At 36.1% G+C, this 20,587-nt stretch overlaps 2 protein-coding genes across 4 annotated transcripts in view; one reads left to right on the forward strand and one right to left on the reverse strand.

The window, feature by feature from the left end:
- The first annotated feature begins 310 nt into the window (after positions 1 to 310).
- On the forward strand, positions 311 to 11,124 carry LOC118265817 (uncharacterized protein C1orf112 homolog). Its single transcript, XM_035579034.2, has 12 exons — positions 311 to 485; positions 571 to 708; positions 904 to 1,118; positions 1,638 to 1,795; positions 2,147 to 2,337; positions 2,793 to 2,938; positions 3,557 to 3,686; positions 4,746 to 4,914; positions 6,392 to 6,617; positions 7,318 to 7,660; positions 9,456 to 9,683; positions 10,460 to 11,124. The coding sequence occupies exons 1-12, from the start codon at positions 408 to 410 to the stop codon at positions 11,114 to 11,116; spliced, it is 2,679 nt and encodes an 892-aa protein (XP_035434927.2). The 5' UTR covers positions 311 to 407; the 3' UTR covers positions 11,117 to 11,124.
- A 40-nt stretch (positions 11,125 to 11,164) lies between these two features.
- The window catches only part of LOC118265816 (tyrosine-protein kinase Src42A), a 49,000-nt gene continuing 39,577 nt past the window's right edge, over positions 11,165 to 20,587 (reverse strand). For all 3 annotated transcript variants that reach the window (XM_035579032.2, XM_035579031.2, XM_035579033.2), the window contains exons 4-8: positions 16,270 to 16,597; positions 15,977 to 16,155; positions 15,147 to 15,303; positions 14,630 to 14,883; positions 11,165 to 14,538 (exon numbers count right to left, since the gene is read on the reverse strand). In XM_035579032.2, coding sequence (XP_035434925.1) covers positions 14,675 to 14,883; positions 15,147 to 15,303; positions 15,977 to 16,155; positions 16,270 to 16,597 — 873 coding nt within the window. In that variant the 3' untranslated portion in view covers positions 11,165 to 14,538; positions 14,630 to 14,674. The remainder of the gene's footprint in view (positions 14,539 to 14,629; positions 14,884 to 15,146; positions 15,304 to 15,976; positions 16,156 to 16,269; positions 16,598 to 20,587) is intronic.

A 20,587-nucleotide genomic window follows, 5' to 3' on the forward strand; every position in this document is an offset into this window, starting at 1 on the left:
GGGTCTGCGGATGTGCTCGCTGCCCGACCAGAACCCGACCCGTACGTTCGGCGTGTCGCGTTCCGCGCGCGCCTTTAAGAGCCCACAGATGAGGCCCAGTAGGACAGATACCTGATCGGGACCTGCGTAATGCCTAACGAGTTTACTGGGGCTCTGGCTCCAAAAGCAGGAGTGGTTTTTATTCAGGAGTTTGACACTCCCTTTTTATATTTATGAATCTATTTTTATATATCTCTTTTTATATCTATGGATCATAACAGCTGACTGACAGCTTGAGCTAACTGTCAGTACTGTCATTAATGTCAGTAATATTTTGAGCGGGACGGGACTCTTAATTGCAAAATTACAAACACAAACTTTAATCTAATTATTGATGTTTATAACTAACTAAAACCATATGATTAAACATGGACAATTCCCAAAGCTCTGACTTTTTATCTGAAAGCACCGATATATTTTGTAATAGCCCTGAAGATTCTGTGATTGTATCCTTTTAAAAGTTTTCAAAACAATATTCTACTACAAAATCTTTCATGTTTTATCAGTTTATTTACTTAACTCAAATATCAGGTGGACACCGCAAGTTACGAATCGCTGGTATTGAAAACAAAGGCATCATTTTCAAATAGTAAAATTGAAATAAAGAAATCGACTTTTTCTGTTTACTTTTCGAAACTTATTGAGGACTGCGGTACTTGTGTTTCACAGGTTGGTAAATAACTTTAGTACTTTACTTTCAAGTCTACTGTGTGTAAGTCTCGGTTTATAATGATTTACTTACTTCATAGAAGGATAGTGAGCTTGAGTCTTTTTAGGAACAAATATCTGTGTTCCATTTCCATACACAAGTCGTAAACAACAAATATAAAACCATTAAAACATGTAAATTTACTATTTCCACAGAGTTTAGATCTCATCACACAACTTTTAGCAGACACAAATATAAAGCAGAGTAAGTTAAAAGAGTACATGAATGATGCAGTCTGCCTCCTACAACTGCTCTCAGATCTAATAAAGCAGGTCATTGAGACTATGTCCATGTCTTGCTGTGCCATGAAGAGCTTTCCAACAGCTACTGGTCGCATTATTATGTTGGTGTTCACACATTGTAAGGATAGGTAAGAAAGAATTTTTATTCTAGTACGTCTGGTTGCTGAACTGGTGAAACTACAACAAAAGACTACATCTCTGTCCATTAAATACCCTGGCTAAAGTTCAAATTAAACTTATATCAAAGGAGACAACTGATTTCAATAATACAAGTCACTATTTTTTTATATTTTTTTAATGTTAAATGGGCCGACATTTGGCCGCTATCTCGCCTGATGGTAAGTGATGATGCGGCCTATGGTGGAGCACGTCTGCCCATAAGCAACCTATTTTTATGAGTGAATGAGAAAATCAAAATTTTTTACCACACAAAAAGGGTAATAGTAATGGTGAATAATTATAAAAGTGATCTTTGGCCAGAAAAAGCTTGAGAAACCCCAGAAACTGGTGTTGTACATATCTATTTGTTTAGTTAGAATATAAAGAGAAAGAAACTCATTATGGAGAAGAAACACATTCATGGATTTTAAGGACAACTTTAATACTATTTTTACTTATTACATAATATTCTATTCATATGATTTCAGTGAATCCATCTATGGCAGCCAGTTAAATTGTGTAGAGAAACAACTGAAGGATTTATTCAGAACTTGCCATGAACTACAGCTGACATATTTAATGGTTTTTGAAAAACATTTCATATTTGATTTAACTGAGAGAGAGGAAAGGGATATTCTTATTGAAGGTAAGATGATATGTAAAAAAATAGATTTACATTTTTAACAATAAAAACCAATAACTATGTAATATATAATGAATAAAACTAAAGTATCATATGATATCAGGTACATTTTCAATCTCTTTGTCTACATTTACATCTATCAAGGTTTCAAGTCTGACTCTTGGGTCAAGGAGAGTCTGAATTGCTAGGTAATAGGTCTTTCGGCTCCCCCACCTCGTCTTTAGGCCCTTAAAGACTTAAATGGTGAAATCTGAACCTATTAGGGATAACAGGGCACATGTTTGTATTGTACCCTGTTATCCCTTGATTGAACTTGATTTACTTAATTAATATTTAACTTATTTTGAATTCCAGCACTAGACATCAACTTAAAAATAGGTGAAATAGTAGAAAGTCTTGATGTGAAGACCATGGCTGAACAGTGGAAGGCATACACAGTGATTTGTGATAAATACTCCAATTGTTTAATGGATAAGAAGATCTATAGTAATTGCAGTAAGGTCCTAACTGCCATGGTTGCTAATAATATGAAAATAGCATTTGAGGTAAGTTTGTTCTTTTAATCTTCAGAGAGATGGGCAGAGATGCACATTATGATTTATCTAACACCTAGTTTGAATCATTCAAGATTTCTTTATAATAATGCTTTTTAGGAAATCCGATAAGGCTAATTGGATTTTGTAACTTGACTATAAAAACGCTAATAAATCTAATTAATAAATAAAAGCACTATAATAGATGACTGGAAAAAATATATTTTTTGAAAAAAAAATACTGCATGGTTGGCGCAATGGCTGGGTAACTGGCTGCTGTGCAACATGTAGTCTGGGTGTCATATGTATTTGAACTTGTATGTTTGTAAACTCACCCACGACACAGGAGAAACTGTCTAGTGTGGGGCAACGTTTTTTTTAAAGAGAAAATGCCTGAAGTGGCATTAAAATCCACTTGTACATATTTTTGTGAGTTTATATCAATAGTCCAATCCTTTTAATTTCAGGAAAGTCAAGAAGAGAAAGTAGTGATAAGGTCCCTGAAAGTGAGCAGTTTCATGTTGAAGATATTGTTGAGGGTGTGCAACACATTCAGGCATGCAGTCATGAAGGATTACACTCCTATTGTTGAACTCTTGCTGTATATTCATGTGTAAGTTACTTTTTAATTTATATATTCAAGGATTGGCTACAAAAAGCTTTACATAGAGAATGTTCATGGAGTAGCCTTTGCCCTGTAGTGGCTGAATCAAAATCTAATCATGGATTATATCGTATACAATATTACATACCAGTACTCTTAGTACCAGTTTGCTTTACGTTTAAAGTAATCGAAACGGGAGCGCTGATTGGTTTGTTAATTCGAGCCGGCCAATCAGAGCGCCGAACGCGCGAAAATGAGTTTTACACAAATATAATACAATGACATAAGACATAAGACCATGAATAATTGAACATAACATAAACCCTCTGGATGGATAGACAGGGGTACGGATAGTACATATACAATGTTACACCTACTCTCCTCTAGTTATGTTATGAATCCCATGTGGTATAGGGTTAGCCTATTGTCATATGAGACATAGAGACTATACAGATGATTTTGGAAAAACCGCAAAACACCCGAATAATTAAATTATTTAATACATAAATATATTCAAATTAACAAACAAACAACCAACAGTCTTTAATTTCTACAACCAGTTTACCTATCCTGACTCATGAGATCACAAAAGCGTAAACAAGGTGATAATTTTGTTTTTTTTTTCAGTAACAATGAAGCTTATCTACAAACAATGCGTGGGAAACCTGTGCAGTTTGTAACTCTCGTCAACACTAACGTGACTGCCCCGACACACCTACTGCTCGCCGAGTTGATAATGGATGATAAGTTGTTACAAGTATGTAATTAAAATAGATGTATTGTACATATATAAAGCTGAGTTTGTTTGTTTGTAAGAACGCGGTAAACACCGGAAGTACTAGTCCGATTTTAATAATTATTTTTGTGTTGGATTTTGCATTTATTGGGGAAGGCTATAAAACATCACGCTACGGGCAGAGCGGGTAAGCTGTACTATGAAGATGCGCCGCCGCAAAGTAGCTACATGAGGAAGCTACGCTGCTCCAGTATGCGTTGTATCGATAGTAGGGAAGCCATCCATAGCACGCATCTTTTCATATAAAAAACATTGCTTAGTTGAGTTCCACCAGTGCTAAGTTATGTTTACCAATGAATATGATAGGTGGAAATAAAACGCATCCACAGTAACGTAGCATAGCACGTCTATGGCGGAAAAGCACCCTTCAGCATCTTAAAAAATATGCTATAAATCAAAGATTTCTTTGTCGTCCAACATATCTGTTACCTATAAACACAATATAATAAAAACACAACACGAGTATCACAATAGAAAAACTATCTTCCTATTAATTATTACTTGTGAAGTAAATTCACACATTTATAAACAGTTATTGTTTTGTCATTTAACACTCGACAATGTCTGTTTAACATGTTTCTATTACAAGATCCGTTTATAGTGACCTTCAATATTTAATAGTACATAACACATCATTACTCCATTTTTATTGAAGTCCTAAGTAGAAAAGTGTGCCGACCCGGAGCTGCAGACTGCCTAACGGGTTACCGGGGCTCCGGCTCGAAAAGCAGGAGTAGGAACGGGGTGGTTTTTATTCAGTACGAGCCTGATACTTCCGCTCGGAGAAGTCATTAGATGATTTTCCCCCTTTAATAAAAAAATATAAAAGTAAAAACTAGAAATGTTAAATGTAACACACTTTTCATCAGTTGTGTCATGAATCTCATGTATTAGGGTACGAGTTACTATTACATTTTGAGACCCAAAAAAACTAAATAGTCCTTTAGCCTTGACAGTCGAATTTGCTATGCTCAACCAAAGAGGCAGTTTACTTCTACCTAATGTAAATTTTATTTTCAGGTTATCTATAACTACAATATCAATGAAATAAGAAAAGATGATAAGTTACTAGGCCTAATACTTGTAACACTGTCCGTTATGAAGATAGTAGCACAAAGAAGTGGAGACCAGACCTTACAAGTCCCGAAACATAAACTGGTCAATCTTGTATACAGTTTTCTACCTTATTGTAAGTATATATAATGGTTAGTTTGGTGTGATTTGATGGCTGAGTAGAATACATTTGTTACCAGTCATTATCCTTATCCTTTAGGCGATTCTAGTAAGAGCTATGAAGTAAATACAAAGAAGTGTCATAACTGGATTTCCATTTTTTTATGGCCTGATAGAAAGCAATCGGCGCCGCCCATGGATATCCGAAACACTAGACGCTTTACAAGTGCGTTGTCGACATTTTGCGCGTTAATAACCTTACTCACATAAGGAAACACAACTCAAGCTTTGTTTTACTTCGGTTTCCTGTAAGGTCGTGGTATCAATCCGGTCGATGGAGCCCCAAGCGAGAAATTACAAACCGCGCCCCTCCATTTTCCATCTAGCATTTCCCTTGCTACGAAAGCTTTGCTAATTGTCCACATTTTGGGTAATGTGCCACTTTCCGTGCGTTTATAACCTATCTACGCTTTTTTTAATATTAGGTATGTATGTCCTTGGACACTGCCGTTGAGCCAAGTAGAGTGAGTGAAACTGCGCACAAGTAGTTAGTAATAAATATCCAGATTTGGTTTATAAAATAACAGGCTACTACTTACTTCATCCTCGTTTATATTATATTACGCATTACGCATGGTTACTGAGAATTTCAAAATGGAAAGCCCAAAAACTCTGACATAGCGGGTACACTTGCTATATATTTATCTCCTTTTATCCCTAAAAAGATCAAATAGAGGTAAGTATTGAATTTAATGCGTTAATATCACGTTTTGCCAGTTGAGGCAGTTTAAATAACTCCTATTACAGTAGCTACAAGGTTTAATTTTCATTGGTCAGCCTGGAAAATATTTTATTGCTTTATTTTTCGTTTGTCCTTGCACATTTTATATGTGGTCGTGAATGGTCGTTTCTTTTATATTTTAGTACGTTCGTGACGAATTCTATTCTGTTTTAGGGAAAACATTTCCTAATGACGCACATGATATACGGTGGCATATTTATTTATGCTTTTTGTACTCTTCATTTGATTTTTACGTTTCTTTCCTCAGTAGGTATGGTTTTAGGGCAATAAACTTCCTTAAAACATGATTTAACCTGATGCCTACAGCTTGGTCTACGTGGATTACCACCCTTGTGATTTTATTTTGTAAAATAAAAGTAGCCTAAGTTACTCCTTAGTACATCAGATACCTGCCAATAAAAGTCCCGTCAAAATCTGTCCAGCTATTTCAGAGATTAGGTGGAACGAACAAATAGACAGACAGATTGAAAATAATTGTAAAAAGAAAAATATCGTCTATATATCGTATATATGATGTATGATGCATGTATTAAATACTTACTTACCAATCTTGATCCAAACGCTGCGGATCGATCTAAGGTTTTCCCAGAAACTATAGGTTCTCAAAAATCGATCCTAATCTAATAATTGGTTATGACCTCTAACCGATTTTGATATAACATGTGATTTTAATAACAATCTATAATTTCAGGTCATGTCTGGTTCAATATGGGACTTAAGTTCAAATGTGAGAAGACCAGTCGTCAATACCAAACATACGGCTTATATGAGCACTTACTAATGCATATGGTTGCATTAGCCGCTACAATGAATAATGAAGAAATTAATATGTTGGAAAAGAAAATGCTTGAAGCTCTGCTCAGCACTGAATGCTACAGTGCTATGTTTTCTGCTAACCTATGGGTGTTATTGGCCAAGTAAGTGTCTTTGTAGTTTTTGCGCTAAGTAGAGGGCGCTGTAATAGATAATGGGCGTGTCGTTGAGTTTTGTGACGAATTTTAATAGAGTAAAGTTATGTGTGTCTGGATCATTCCATTTGTCTTATATTAGAGAAACAAATACGGTGATTCATTGTATATAAGGTGTGAACAGTACCACTACCATAAGTTTGAAGCAATAGTATTTGTCGATAGTCGCTAGCGACGACGTACATTTTTTGTATGTAATCTACAACGCATCTACCAGTTACTTGTGAAACTAAAAATATTTGCTATACCTACAAAAAAATTACGTCGTTGCTAGCGACTATCTACAAATACTATTGCTTCAAACTCATGGTAGAGGTACAGAACGCATCCAAAAATCGCAAACTGGTGGTGGCAAAAAAAGTGTTTTATTTACAAAAAAATAATGAAGTTATGTTTATTTTATGTAATAATAGTAGTACTTAATCTTGTATAATGTTGCATGAATAACATGAAAACTAAAACGATTAAAATTATAAAAAGAAAAATTGTAGCGTTTTTCGCGAGCGTTCCGTTTACACCATGCATTATGTTGCTTATTTAAACGTTTTATTGTAAGATATGGTATTTTCTATTCATTTTATCAATATGCCATTTTAAAGATGTCTTATCATTTACTTTACGTGTTACTCATCCATTGTTTTTGTTACAGAATGACAAGCAGACAATACTTACTAACACAAGTAATAACATTATGCAAAATATATCAGAAACTAGAAAGTAATAATCGTCAATTTGTTGATTCGCCTCAAAGACTCCACCTTACTCATACATTAGCTCGATTATTTGAAATAATGCAGAATGAAGATAAAATGAAAGTGTATCACATGTTTTCTATAAAAGAAGAGAGGAATATAAGTTTGTGGGTCTGTCTAAAACTGAGTAATTTGTCTAATGATACGCAATTAGATAGTGAAATGGCTACTATGGAGAAATTACAACTAGAAATGCAAAGGCTTACTACTGATGAATATTGTAGCAATATCTATGAATTGGTAAGTTTCATCGTTTTATTATTATAGTAGTTGATTCCCGTCCTCGCGTTTTACGAACTTTGTGATAACTTTTTGTGCAAATTCATCAGCAAAGAATATCATTTCATGATCCACATTGGAAGGGCCAACTCCATATTGATAGAGAGTCAGCGACCAGAAAAATAAAGCTTGGTAGGTAACCATAGGTTTATTTGCGAAAAATCATGTTCTTCACAGTTTAAATGATAAATAATTACGTTATAAGGATACATATACGGGCTCGAAAATCAGGAGTAGAAACAGGGTGGTTTTTAATCAGTAAGTCTGACACTACTTCTCAATTCGCCCAAATTGGGGAAGTTATTGGATGATTATCCTCTTCAAACAAAAAGCTCAATAAAACCATTTAAAAAATACTTGTAATTGTCTCGGACCATATAAATCTGAAGACTAATTTGCTCTAATAATACCTGTTTTTTCGTTTGTCAAGTCGAATTTTTAAGCATTCCATTGCCAACAAAAAACTGTTAAAGGCTATTCCTCCACTAGTGTCGGACAACGTTGTCCGACATGGCGTCTAAGGTGTGAAAGAAGTTTAATTAATAGGTAAGTTATTTATAGAAATAAAAATATCAATTATCCGATGTCCTTCGCATGTTAGTCGTAGTTGTCGTTGTCTAACTATAGTAGCGTGACTGGTTATGACAAACGCAGTGTTCAAATGAAATAGGGCTCTTAATGGACGCCATGAACAATTCTCTTATCTATCACTTCACGTTGTAAAATTCTGTATTTTATGTTATATTGGATAATTTAATGATACTGTAATTACTGTAATGGTACTTACCTACAAGATATATGGATAGGCGCCAGGAGATCAACGTACTCGGTTAATGAGTATCCTTTATTTGGGGGGGGGGGGGGGGATATCATCCAAAGTCTTCTCCTGTCTTGGGCACTCCCGTGTCAGGATCTTACTGATTAAAAACCACCCCGTTTCTTCTCTGCTTTTCTAGCCAGAGTCGAAGCTCCGGTAACTTGCTAGGCAGTCCATAGCTCCAGGTCAATGAGTATCCCTAAGACGGAATTCTAGGAGCATTTTTTATCTTTGTTTAGTAACCGTTTTTTTTTGAGGTTATTTATATATTACTATTATTTAAAAACGGAGTAACAAGATCGAAACGAGAGCGCGTTTGGTGCCGATTGGTTGGTTCATTCGCGCTGGCCAATCAAAGCCCCATCTCATTTCGTTTTCGTTCAACGTAAAGCAAACTCGTACTAAGGGTACAGGCCGAAATACTTACCGCAACCACGAAAAGAGTAGGATGGTGGTAAATTCTTGTCTTATTTGGAAGATAATTAAAATTTCTAATTAATATTCTTCTAGATTTACTTTTCATTCATATATTTTTTATAGAATTTATCATGCGACAGACTAATGGATTACCTAATCATAATTAAGACACATTACACGCGATGCTATCTTTTTAGCTTTACGACTTAGAACAATAGTCACTTTATCATTATTACAGTTTTACAATAAAATCATAATTTGGAGATTTAATTTTGACATAACAATTGATAATAATGGGGATTCCCACTGAGAACCGTCTAATTCTAATTAAATTCAAATCTTTATCTACAATTATATTTTAGATTAAATTAAATACTGCGATGGTCTGGTGATTTCGCGATAAGTTTTCTTGAAATGTTTTCTGTTTACAAAATTCTCCCTCTTATTACGTCTCAAAATACTATCAGTTTGTCTCCTTTTGCCTACTAACGAGAATAATATACTTTATATTATTATTTTCAGATAAAATTAATGCATTTAGCATCTACATGTACAATTATAAGCAGAGAAAATGACATGGAAAACATATTACTTCAGTTATGGGCTAAATCATGCCCAAAGAACATAGTAGACATAGTCAAACGTATAGAAAATGCAACCTTATGGTACTATAAATATATAGAAGCGCTGATTGCACTCACATTTTCAATGGAACATGTATTCCATAGCAGTAGCAACAATTTAATAAAGGTAAGTTTCTAAACTACTTAGACAGAGGTGCACATTACGGCACTTAATGCCCCTATACAATGTACACATACTTCACAATTTGTGCTATAAGTCCCATGTAATAAGGGGTGAGCCTATTGCCATATACTGGGCACAATGTCAGATTCCATACTACTACTGAGTAATTTTCGAAATACCGAAAGAAATCCTGTAAGTAATACTTTACCTGACCCGAGAATTGAACCTGAGACCCCGTGTCCGGCACTTGCGACCACTCGAAGCAGTCAAACTACTTTATTTACGTTAAAATACTTAAAATAGCCATAATACAAACAATGATAAGTTTTACGAGTTGTCATATTAAAAGAAATGGTAATATTCTATTGTTGGTTAGACGCTTAAACATGTCGCGTGAAGGACGGTGTCACTTGTAACCGTTTTTCTTTGTAGAAGTCATCTTTTTAAGTATACACTGTTTTGGCATGGTACATTGGACTGAAGTCCACTGAATCTTCTCTGAAACGTGTTGTTTATCTGCGGGAAAATAATACTTGTCTAAGTTTTTTCAATACTTATTTCATAAATCAGCTTGTTTACGTTTTTGTCTCAGATCTCTAAGTAGATAGCTTCAAGTATTTAGCAATTAGATAAGTACGTGATGAAGGTCTTATATTTTTGTTCGGATAAACCTTGTACTGGATTTGTATCAGCAAAACAGATTAGTGACGGCCCTTTGTAACCAATTCACATATTTTTCAAAACAAACACTTCAACTAATTCTCATTTTACGATTTTAGGTTCTCCACATAATCTCTAGCATTGTCCAAACAGGGTGTAAAGAATTGAAACTGCTATTGATTAATATTCTATGCAAATTAGCGAATTTCGAAGCGTACGATGTGAATAAAAGTGCCGTAGATTCTTTACTGACACGAGCATTCAGTGATTTGTTGCAAGAAAACGACGTTACCGTGAAGAATAAATTATTCAATATGATGAGGATACATAGAAGTGTGAGGTTGGATCAAATAGTTTCTAAGATAGCCAAAGAAGATAGCTCATTGAGAGAAACTTGGAGCTGCTTTATAAGACATGGAAGACTAAAGAATGAAGATAATAACATGAAGGAACATTTACTATCGGCGATGGATTATAAATATTCTCATAAATGTATCGAAGATAGCAACTTGAGGGATTCAGGTTCCGTGACCATGCAGAAATCGTTGAGTAATAATTTCGATCTTGTTGATATGGACTCGCTGTTTGACGCTGAAAGCGACACAGAGCCCGCGTGCAAAAAAGCAAAACTAAACACCAATGAAGTGGAACAAATTATTTGCAGGCTGGAAACAGACGCATCTTTACTTTGTAAGATAAAAGAGAACATTTTCACTAATGAGTACTTGAATAGAATTAAAAATGTATGCAACAAGTTAAACAATATACTGGAGTGATGAGCTCACCTTTTGTTTTATTATGCTGAAACGAAATAAAACAAAGAGTATTTCACATTTATATTTATTGTTGTGTTAAAAAAAAATCTTTACAAATAAGTGAAATATAGTAATCATTATAATAACCGTACTTAAAACCAGTATTGTGGTTACACTGTCATAGAAGATCTTTTCTATAAGTTGAGTTACCAAACGTTCGATAGGGATAACATGGCGGTGTGTTATAGGTATGGCAGTGTAACAATACTGGTACACGAGAGTAAACTAAAATAGATTTAATTGATACTCGGAGGTAATAAGACCTTAGCTCACATGTCAAACAGTATCAACTATCATCAGTCGCACTTGAAATTTATGACTTCACCCTAAATCGCCGCAACACTTACACCTTGGTACAGTTGTACAATACCGTAAACCGAAGTATAAATGTCATGTAACACAGCAACAGTTAGTAAATAAATTCTAGTTAAATATTTATATCTAACATACATCATTCACATAGCTTAATCCTATTCGTCCTATTGATCTCTTCATAATTGTGATGGCGAAATTTTTACGAAAATACTTAAAAATTGGCTAACTAATAAAATTAAAATTATTGAATACATTGATAATATTGCCGTAACATGTACATACATAATGGGAAACGAGTAGCGGACGTAGCCATTTCAATAAAGCATAAAGCCTAAAGCATATCATACAGCTAAAACTTAAAGTATTACGAAGAAATAAATTATAGAAATAATACACGAGAGTAAACAATAATAATGTTGGAATTAATTAATTATGTGAAATAAGATCGTACGACATGTTAATATTAATACTTGGCGGACACATTTCCGAAGCCTTGACAGTGAACACTGTGTTTATACAATTTTTATATTCAAAATGTAATTCAATTTATTGATCCTAGATAATCGTGCTCTATCCACAGTGCAGTGAGATAATAGTCTGGCAACGAGTGACACGGAGTTTGATGGGGAACAAGTTTACTACATTAGAAAATGATTTCGACAAACAAAATGACAAAAGAACGAGGTCAGTCTCGCACAATCAGGAGGCGGTCACTCGTCGCAGACCATACAATATTTTGTGACGTACAAATGCAAATATTTCAGGCACCTTACAAATACGTTTACGAATGTATATTTGTGCGATATATCAAGTAGTTGTATTAAATATTTTGTCGTGATATCAACAATATCATCTTTGTAAACTACTAACTTTGTTTTTCTTGTCGATTTCGGTAATATTGCCTTGATCCAATTGGAATGATCGAGTCAGTGGACCGTTGAGTATGAAGCACACTGCTATACCATAATACCAACATTCTTAATATCACTTATTACCATTACAACCAATACTAAACTGGAACTATTTACAAGTTAAAATTGTGGAAAGTTCAATATACATGACAACAAAACATTGTTGTACTGTTTCTGGTATTAGTAATTCATTATCAAATTAAATAAATGTTTCAAGCTTACATCGACAGTTTGTTTAAATGTTCTGAGGATGTAAGTTTACAATATAATCTTTCGTAGCATACAAATACAAGCACCGGCTCAGAAAACAATAAATATTGCACATAACTGTGACATTTTCAATAAAAATGTGCAGTTTTTAACGAATGAGAATATTTACGTCTGACATTCAGTAATATAATTGAAAATATCTAGTATATACTAAGTTACGTCTAATAAGTTAGGATACAAAACTTACACATTCAAAAATACTTATTTACTTAGGCCAATTATATCTTAGCTTTAAAGTAAATGATTAAATACGTTCTTAGTTTGTGTCGATACAATTTAGATTACATGTGGCCACTTTCAACTTAAACTAAAAGTCTTGGCACAAATAAAATATCAGTTTGGATGTATAATTTGATACAATCAAATAAAAATAACAAGTTCTTGAGCATGATAAATATTAAAATGATTACGAGAAACTAAACTTCGCGAGTGGTGTATAAATGTCATCGTTACAATTATATAAATAGTTAAGAATAGCGTTCCATTAATCAGGTTTTAGAACAGCCTAAATTAAATAAAATTCTAACGTCTAAATACCCTCAGAACAATTAATTATGTATATAAAATTCAGTTCTTTATTAGGATTATTTGGCATCTATCACCAACATCGTTATTCTACTAAACATGGTATACGAAGGTGAGAATACCTAATCTGTTAATGCGCCTCATCATAACATAAATCCTTACAAAACGCGTACGTAACGCTGGTTTAATTTAATTCCCTGCCGAGCCTAGAGTTCCTCCTGTCCACACACACTAGCACTGTCCGCACTACTGCCACTCCCTCACCACAGCGCCACTAGCATTCCACTCTCGTATGGAGACGAAACCAATTACATGATAGCCTCTTACCTCGAACTTGAACAATACAACTACGTTGGATTTCTTTAGAGCCTGAAATGTATCCTTAACATTTATAAATCGATTCAAAAATGCAGCGAAGCAGAGAACACATTTTATTTGATTGCAAGAGAAATGACGTAAGAAGCGATCCGCGCGCGGCGCCAATACATAGCCCAATGTAATACCGATGGTCTGAAGCATTGTGGAAATGAATAAAGCGCTGATATGTCACTCATATTATTGCCATACTTGAGATAGTTATTAGACGCTGTACATGCGCACACTCCTTACAGCTTACTTCGACGTTTTCCAATAATATCGTAAGTGATCACCCTAAAGAGGCTTATTAATACTTCAAGAATCGTAAACGTTAACCTATGGCTAAATACATTTAGAAAATCGTAGGCAGTCTAACTAAACTTATTACCGATCGAGGAGTAATAAAATTACGTCTACGTCGCCATTTCATATTCGCATAACATCTCGAACTCGCTTCGTCTTGCAATAATAAAATCATGACCTCTCACGACGAGGTTCAAAAGTAATCATATGTCACAATACAAGTGACGTTCCTGCAAGAATTTATGAGCGGGAGCTCGGAGCTCCGTCAATCATAAAGGGAATGTAACGGAAGGCGTGTGTCCTGCACATCGCTGGCGGAGGTACGAGGCGCGGCGCGTGGTGCGGGCGGGCGACTTAGGGCGCGCGGTACGTGGCGGCGGCCGCGTGGCGCGCGTGGTGCTGGCACAGCGGGCGCGCCGCCAGCTGCAGGCCGGCCTGGTGCGCCGCCTGCAGGCTGGCCTGGTGCGCCTGCAGGCTGGCTTGGTGCGCCGCCTGCAGCGTGGCCTGGTGCGCCTGCATACTGGCCTGGTGGGCGGCCTGCAGACTGGCCTGGTGCGCGGCCTGCATCTGTATGCTCGCCTGGTGCACGGCCTGCATCTGTCCGAGGCTGGTCTGTGCCATCGGGTGCATCTGCAGGTACTGCATGGACGTGCTACTGTGCAACATCTGCAGCTCGGGCGGCATGTGATACAGGCCTGGAGTCTGTTGACAAACCAAATTGAAACATTAACTTATGTCCAGGTCTAATGTTTATATGCTGTAGTACAGTTTATGCTGGAGAGGTGTGACTTACATGATGCGAGTGTGCGTGTCGGTGGGGCGGCAGGGAGGGCCGGGCTCAGTAGGCGGATGCCTCCTTGTACTCGGAGTTGTCCATGGTGAAGAAGTCCTCGAGCTTCCATTGCAGAGTCTCGAAGGTGGGTCGCTTCAGAGGATCTTTATGCCAGCACTCCAACATGATCTCGTAAAGTGCTGCGGGACAATTCTGAGGACACGGCATACGGTAACCGTGCTCGACTTGATGTAAAACTTCAGCGTTTGTCATACCTGTTGATAAATAATGGATTTTGTTAATAAGTGCAAGTGCAATAAGAATAAGCCGTATTGAAGTTGCAAGTAATTTTTTTCGCATGTGTAGAAAGCAGTCAACCGAATCATTCGACGTCCTCATTTCAAATTTCATCGGAAGCCTTCAAAAGTTCAATTGAAAACCACTTCAGAAAAATGTGTAAACAAATTCATACAGATGAAAGATGCAACTTCATGACAGCTTGCAGAAACTACGGTTATTCGAAAGTGGAAGCACTCACCTGGATAAGGTATTCGGCCGTAAGTGACGAGTTCAGTCAAGAGGATACCGAACGACCAGACATCGGATTTAATGGAGAATTTACTGTAGTTGGCTGCCTCGGGCGCCGTCCATTTTATGGGGAACCGTGCGCCTACACGGGCCTCGTACTCATCTTCCTGTTAACGGAACACCATGTATGTAGGTTTAACGGACTCTTGTTTTACAATGCTGTGAGGTATGTGTGTGTGACTTGTCAATGGTGGAAGACCGTAGTACATTTTGATTGTCTTGTCGAACAGTAAAACTAGTTATTTTTATTACATCCGTAAATATCTGTACATACGGATGTACTCGGCTTTATATCCGTATGTATATTTTACCAAAAATAGACAAATCTACGACAATCTTATTTATACGCAGAACAAAGAAAATAATTTGAAAAATCCAAGCGAACACGAGTAAAAGTGGTCATACGTGGTGAGTTGTGTGATGGCGTTTCGTCAACCACAAGCAGTTTATCGTTATTTATTACTCATTGTTCTAATCAAATACATTAATTTAAACAGATTGCAGTAGAGGGAAAAGGCAGGTTTGTGACTCATGGAAAACCACACATACAAACATACCTTTTGTGGTGAGATAAAGTTTTGCCTGCTCAGTAAGTAGATGAAAATAAACGTCAAGGAAGGAAAAGCTAACCGCATTTGTTCTGTCGTAACTAACCAGAATAACTTCTTAGATTTACGTTTTTCGTAAGAAGTAAAAAGGGAACTGGAACTACGCAAGTTAGTCTCGCTTATTGTGTTCAAAAGGGGTAACAAATAAAACAATAAATATGAAAGGACTTACTTTGATAAGCCTCGCAAGACCGAAATCGGCGATTTTCACGATATTAGCATCGGCAACCAGCACGTTCCTCGCGGCCAAATCGCGATGTATGTAATTCTGTGATTCGAGATACGCCATGCCGGCGGCGATCTGCGCAGCCATGTCGATAAGCTGCTGCAGCTTCAGACAACGACCTTTGCCTGGTAAACGAAAAAAAGGAATTAAAATTTAATAAAAATCTGTTATTATTATTAGGTGAAAATGTACATTTTCAAAGGAACATTTTCGTTGATTATGAATTTAATGTAAATTACCTTGTAGATAGTCCAAAAGGGATCCATTCTTCATAAGTTCAGTGATGATGTAGATAGGTTCCTCGAGCGTACAGACAGCGTATAGTTGAATGAGTTTGTTGTGTCTCAGTTTCTTCATGATCTGAGCTTCTGCGAGGAAGTCTTTGGGATCCATGGTACCGGACTTCAAGGTCTTCACGGCCACTGGAGTGGTGTTGTTCCATAGACCTTCCCATACTTCACCAAACTGACCGTGCCCTAGTTTCCTCACGAACTTGAGCGATGAACGGTCGATTTCCCATTGATCGCGCGTTCTGTGCGAGAGACCTTCCGTCACTGGTTTCTCAATCTGTGAATAAATTTAGTAATATAATAATCTGTTATGATTAGTTAGGTACCTCATTAAGTCTGTTTACTTGATACCACCGTCGTTTAAGGAGAAAAACGTTTATAAGATAATCGATCGGTCAATTATAGTTAAACAGGCAATATTTTACTAAAAAAACTTAGATTCCTCAGAATTATAAATTCATAAATGCAATTTTAATAATGTTGTTTCTTCGTATCGTATTATGGACGTTGTGTACGTCAACGAGTACGTTTGATTATAATCATGGTGTGTTATTATTTTTATATCCTAACTAATTATTGTTAGGATATAGGTATACAGTAGGTAGTGTAAGACTGTAAATATGAAAGCGTCTGTTTGTAACGCTATCACTTTTAAATGGCTAATCTTATTTTATAGATATACTAGCTGACCCGGCAAACTTAGTACCGCCTCAATTTTTTTCTCACATACTGAACCTTCCCTGGGCTCCCAAACAATTTAACAATTTAATTTAATCCCAAAATTTGCCAAATCGGTTCAGCCGTTCTCGAGTTTTAGCGAGACTAACGAACAGCAATTGATTTTTATACGTATAAAGAGATAAAACTGTCTCCAATGTAAAAATTGAACCCTGGAGGTGATTAAACGCTTTTTTGACGTGAGCAAAGTTGACATCTTAAGACCGAACTTAAATTAATATTTCGGTGTGTATTTCGCTACCTTTTAAATCCTGGAATTTTACAGCGAACCTGAACGATGTGATTATATTATAGCCGATTAAATAAGTTTTTTTTACCCTATAACAATAGATCGTAAATGTAACAATGTCGATTGTCATCCAATTAAAGTAGTTTCATGTAATTATTCTGATCGGTTCAGTTGTTAGACCGTTTCTCACTAGTGTTTAGATCCTCAATTACGTTTTACGTAACGCCTACAGATTATAAGGCAGAACGCGTGTTATTTGTATACTTTCAGATATTTATCTTCAAGCTTTATTAACTGGAAATATTATTATTTATTACTACGAGGTATTCGTGGAAAGGAAACTATAAAGAGAAGTCATATTAAAAGGCAAACTGTCAGGATACCCGAGGCAAATTAGACAGAAGTCACACATAGATTATTCGCGTTCGATCAAGATCTGAATACAATATCGACATGAATGAGTAACCGTACTGGTGGCAAAAAAACTCTTTTGTTACTTGTTACATAATATTAAAAACTAAAGTTTGAAGTCTTTTATGAAGTAAATATATAAATGTATTGCTTTTATCTCCCAACTATGCGAGCTACAGGTCTGTCTAGACAGCAGACGGTATCGTCCTTTGGGGGTATTCATACAAAGAAGTCAATGGCCTGCATTTTCGGTCGATACGTCTAGAATCTTGTTTAAAGAACTCATTATGGAAACAAGGTTACATACTATGGAATTATTTGCTTCGAATTATAATAAATTGAATATTGCATTGAATATAATTTTATATTTTATAATAAACAGTTTACGTTACGCGGAACACGCTAAAAACTAATGTCTAATATGGGTTAGTAATATGTACCAATAAAAGTTTTAATTTGATACAAAGTAATTGAATTACTTCGTTCCAAGTGATCGTTAATGTCAAGTAGAAATGGAAACTAATAAAATTCGCACGAAACGGGGCTAAACGTAATTGGTAACTGTTCTCTTACTATAATACAAACAATGGGCAATACTTTTTATTAGTAGACTTGGTTTATTGTCGGTAAAAGGTGAGCTAACGTTATGTAAGTGTCTGACTTAAAAACGCAGTACACAGACTGAGTGACAGAGTGTCAGACTGTGAGGCGACACGGGCCGTCAAGGTTTAATGCAGACGTCCATTGCAGCGTACACTACAGCCACAATACCTACATAAATAATGGCACACTGTCGTATAGAGTTACAGAAAATTACAGGGCTTCTCAGGGTTACGCATATAAAATTATACAGTTATTTTGTAAGTAAACACAGCAAATACTATATACTATTTCGGAAAGAACGCCCGTCCACCGCTGGGTAAATGATGGATGAGAAAACTTTCCAAGTACCAAACTCGACAAACTTGATTTAACTTTAATCTTGTTTGTTTTTGTGGACCGTACTGCGAAGACAATGCGCGGCTCAGTTGGAAAAGGCATTAAATCCGTGCGTTATTATGTAGTGTTGCCATTTTTAATTCACACCGCGTTGTGCGTTTGTAACATGAGACTTTGGTGCTGTCCACCGACCGCGACCGTCCGTCTGGTGTGCCTGTCACGCTCCACTCCATTGCTTATACAATACCTACATGCTCGGTAAATACTTGCGACCCTTATACAATACTCGAGATGTACTTCAGAAATACCGTTTTTTGCCGAGGGGTGACGGAGCTAAAAGTGGTGTTGCGATACCACTTCAAGGCTAAGGGTGTTACAGCATGGTACGCAGAACGGGTTCAATGACAACGTTGGAAAGAATAGCTGATGTGGCAACGTATTGTTTAGTGATGTTGCGGAAGAGAACGATCCTAAATTTCAAAGCAAGCGTATTGTCGTGCCGTTGTTAGAGCTGCACTTTAATGGCAATAAAAGATAATAGTCATTGCTCATTACAGCGAATGTCGCAGGTTTATTGAAATGACGCGCTTTTCGTTTTCATTACATTATGTTGACGTTAATGCAGTCACATAAACCGCGTTACGAAGGCGATATTTTACGTTGGTAAATAAATAGTCAAATGCACTAATTGTTATGTATTACGATTTTTGGACATTCCTTTGAATGACGTCTTTGTAAAACAAATAGCTTAGTAATGTTTATTTTCCGCAAAAAGGACAAGAATGTCGTGAATGTTTAGTTTTTCCTGAACGGGTTTTAGCCTTTTAATATACGCAGTTTCGGCTGGTTCTAAAGTATTGGTATGAATAGTTTGGTAATATGTATATGAACTGAAAACTGAACGACCAAAATGCGGATGAAATTGCGGACAGAAGTTGCAAAATCAGTTTACTATAATACATATATAGTTACATTAATTACCTGTTAATAAAATAGTTATCAGATTACTCATCAACAGAAATATTCGATATATAAATATGATAACATAGAATTTGCCCTAAAGTAAAGGCAATAAATATGTTTGCTCGTGTGATTCGAAGGGCGTGAAATACTTGGTCAGACGTCATTGTATGCCATAATAACATAACACACTGAAACACGTTTCTGAACAATGTACGAGCCGAATTAATGAAAACCAAAGTATGCATACTAAAGAGCACGTATTAGATATACACGAGGCCTTAATTGAAAAATATAGTTTGCTAGTAAATATGATAATTTTATAACTCTTCCGCTTTGCCATAGGAAACAGGAATATCGAATTTATAACCGGCAAACTTTACCAAGAATTGGTTTCGCGTAAACGTTATGTGCTTAAAGTTGATGTAATAGACGAGTAAGGAGATAAGGTGATCGCAGAAAGTGCTATTTATGTTTATTACACAATCAATCATATTGAACAGTTAGAAGTGAAATCACAACTATGATGGATCTCGTAACAAGGAGCAAAGCAAAGCTCTACGCCAAAATAAGATGTAATAAATTAATACTATCAATTATTTATATACATGTAGGTGCTTAAGTGAAAAAACGACGATTGTAAAATTTAAAGTGATTGGTTTTCTTGGAAGTAAGGTGTTGCGGTTATCGATGCTAAATATGGTTATTTTCTCATCTGACTGCAGCTTCAAAATGAATTGTTTACCTATCCATAAGGCTTAGAATAGAGTGATTAAAATATTGAGGTCTCGCTATGTAGGTACTCGAGGTCTGAAACGAGGCAGTAAACCGCATGCTCGCCGAGAAATGGTGAGTATAAATAAACGCATGGAAACAATGAAATTCCGCAAATGCTAACAGTACACAGTTGATAAGGTAAAGAGTGAAGGGGGGCACTGCTGTACGAGAGACTTTTGTTACGTCACTTGCGTAGGTCAACCATTACATATT

Source organism: Spodoptera frugiperda, chromosome 7 (genome assembly GCF_023101765.2).
Source record: "Spodoptera frugiperda isolate SF20-4 chromosome 7, AGI-APGP_CSIRO_Sfru_2.0, whole genome shotgun sequence".
Taxonomy (NCBI): Eukaryota; Metazoa; Arthropoda; class Insecta; order Lepidoptera; family Noctuidae; genus Spodoptera; species Spodoptera frugiperda.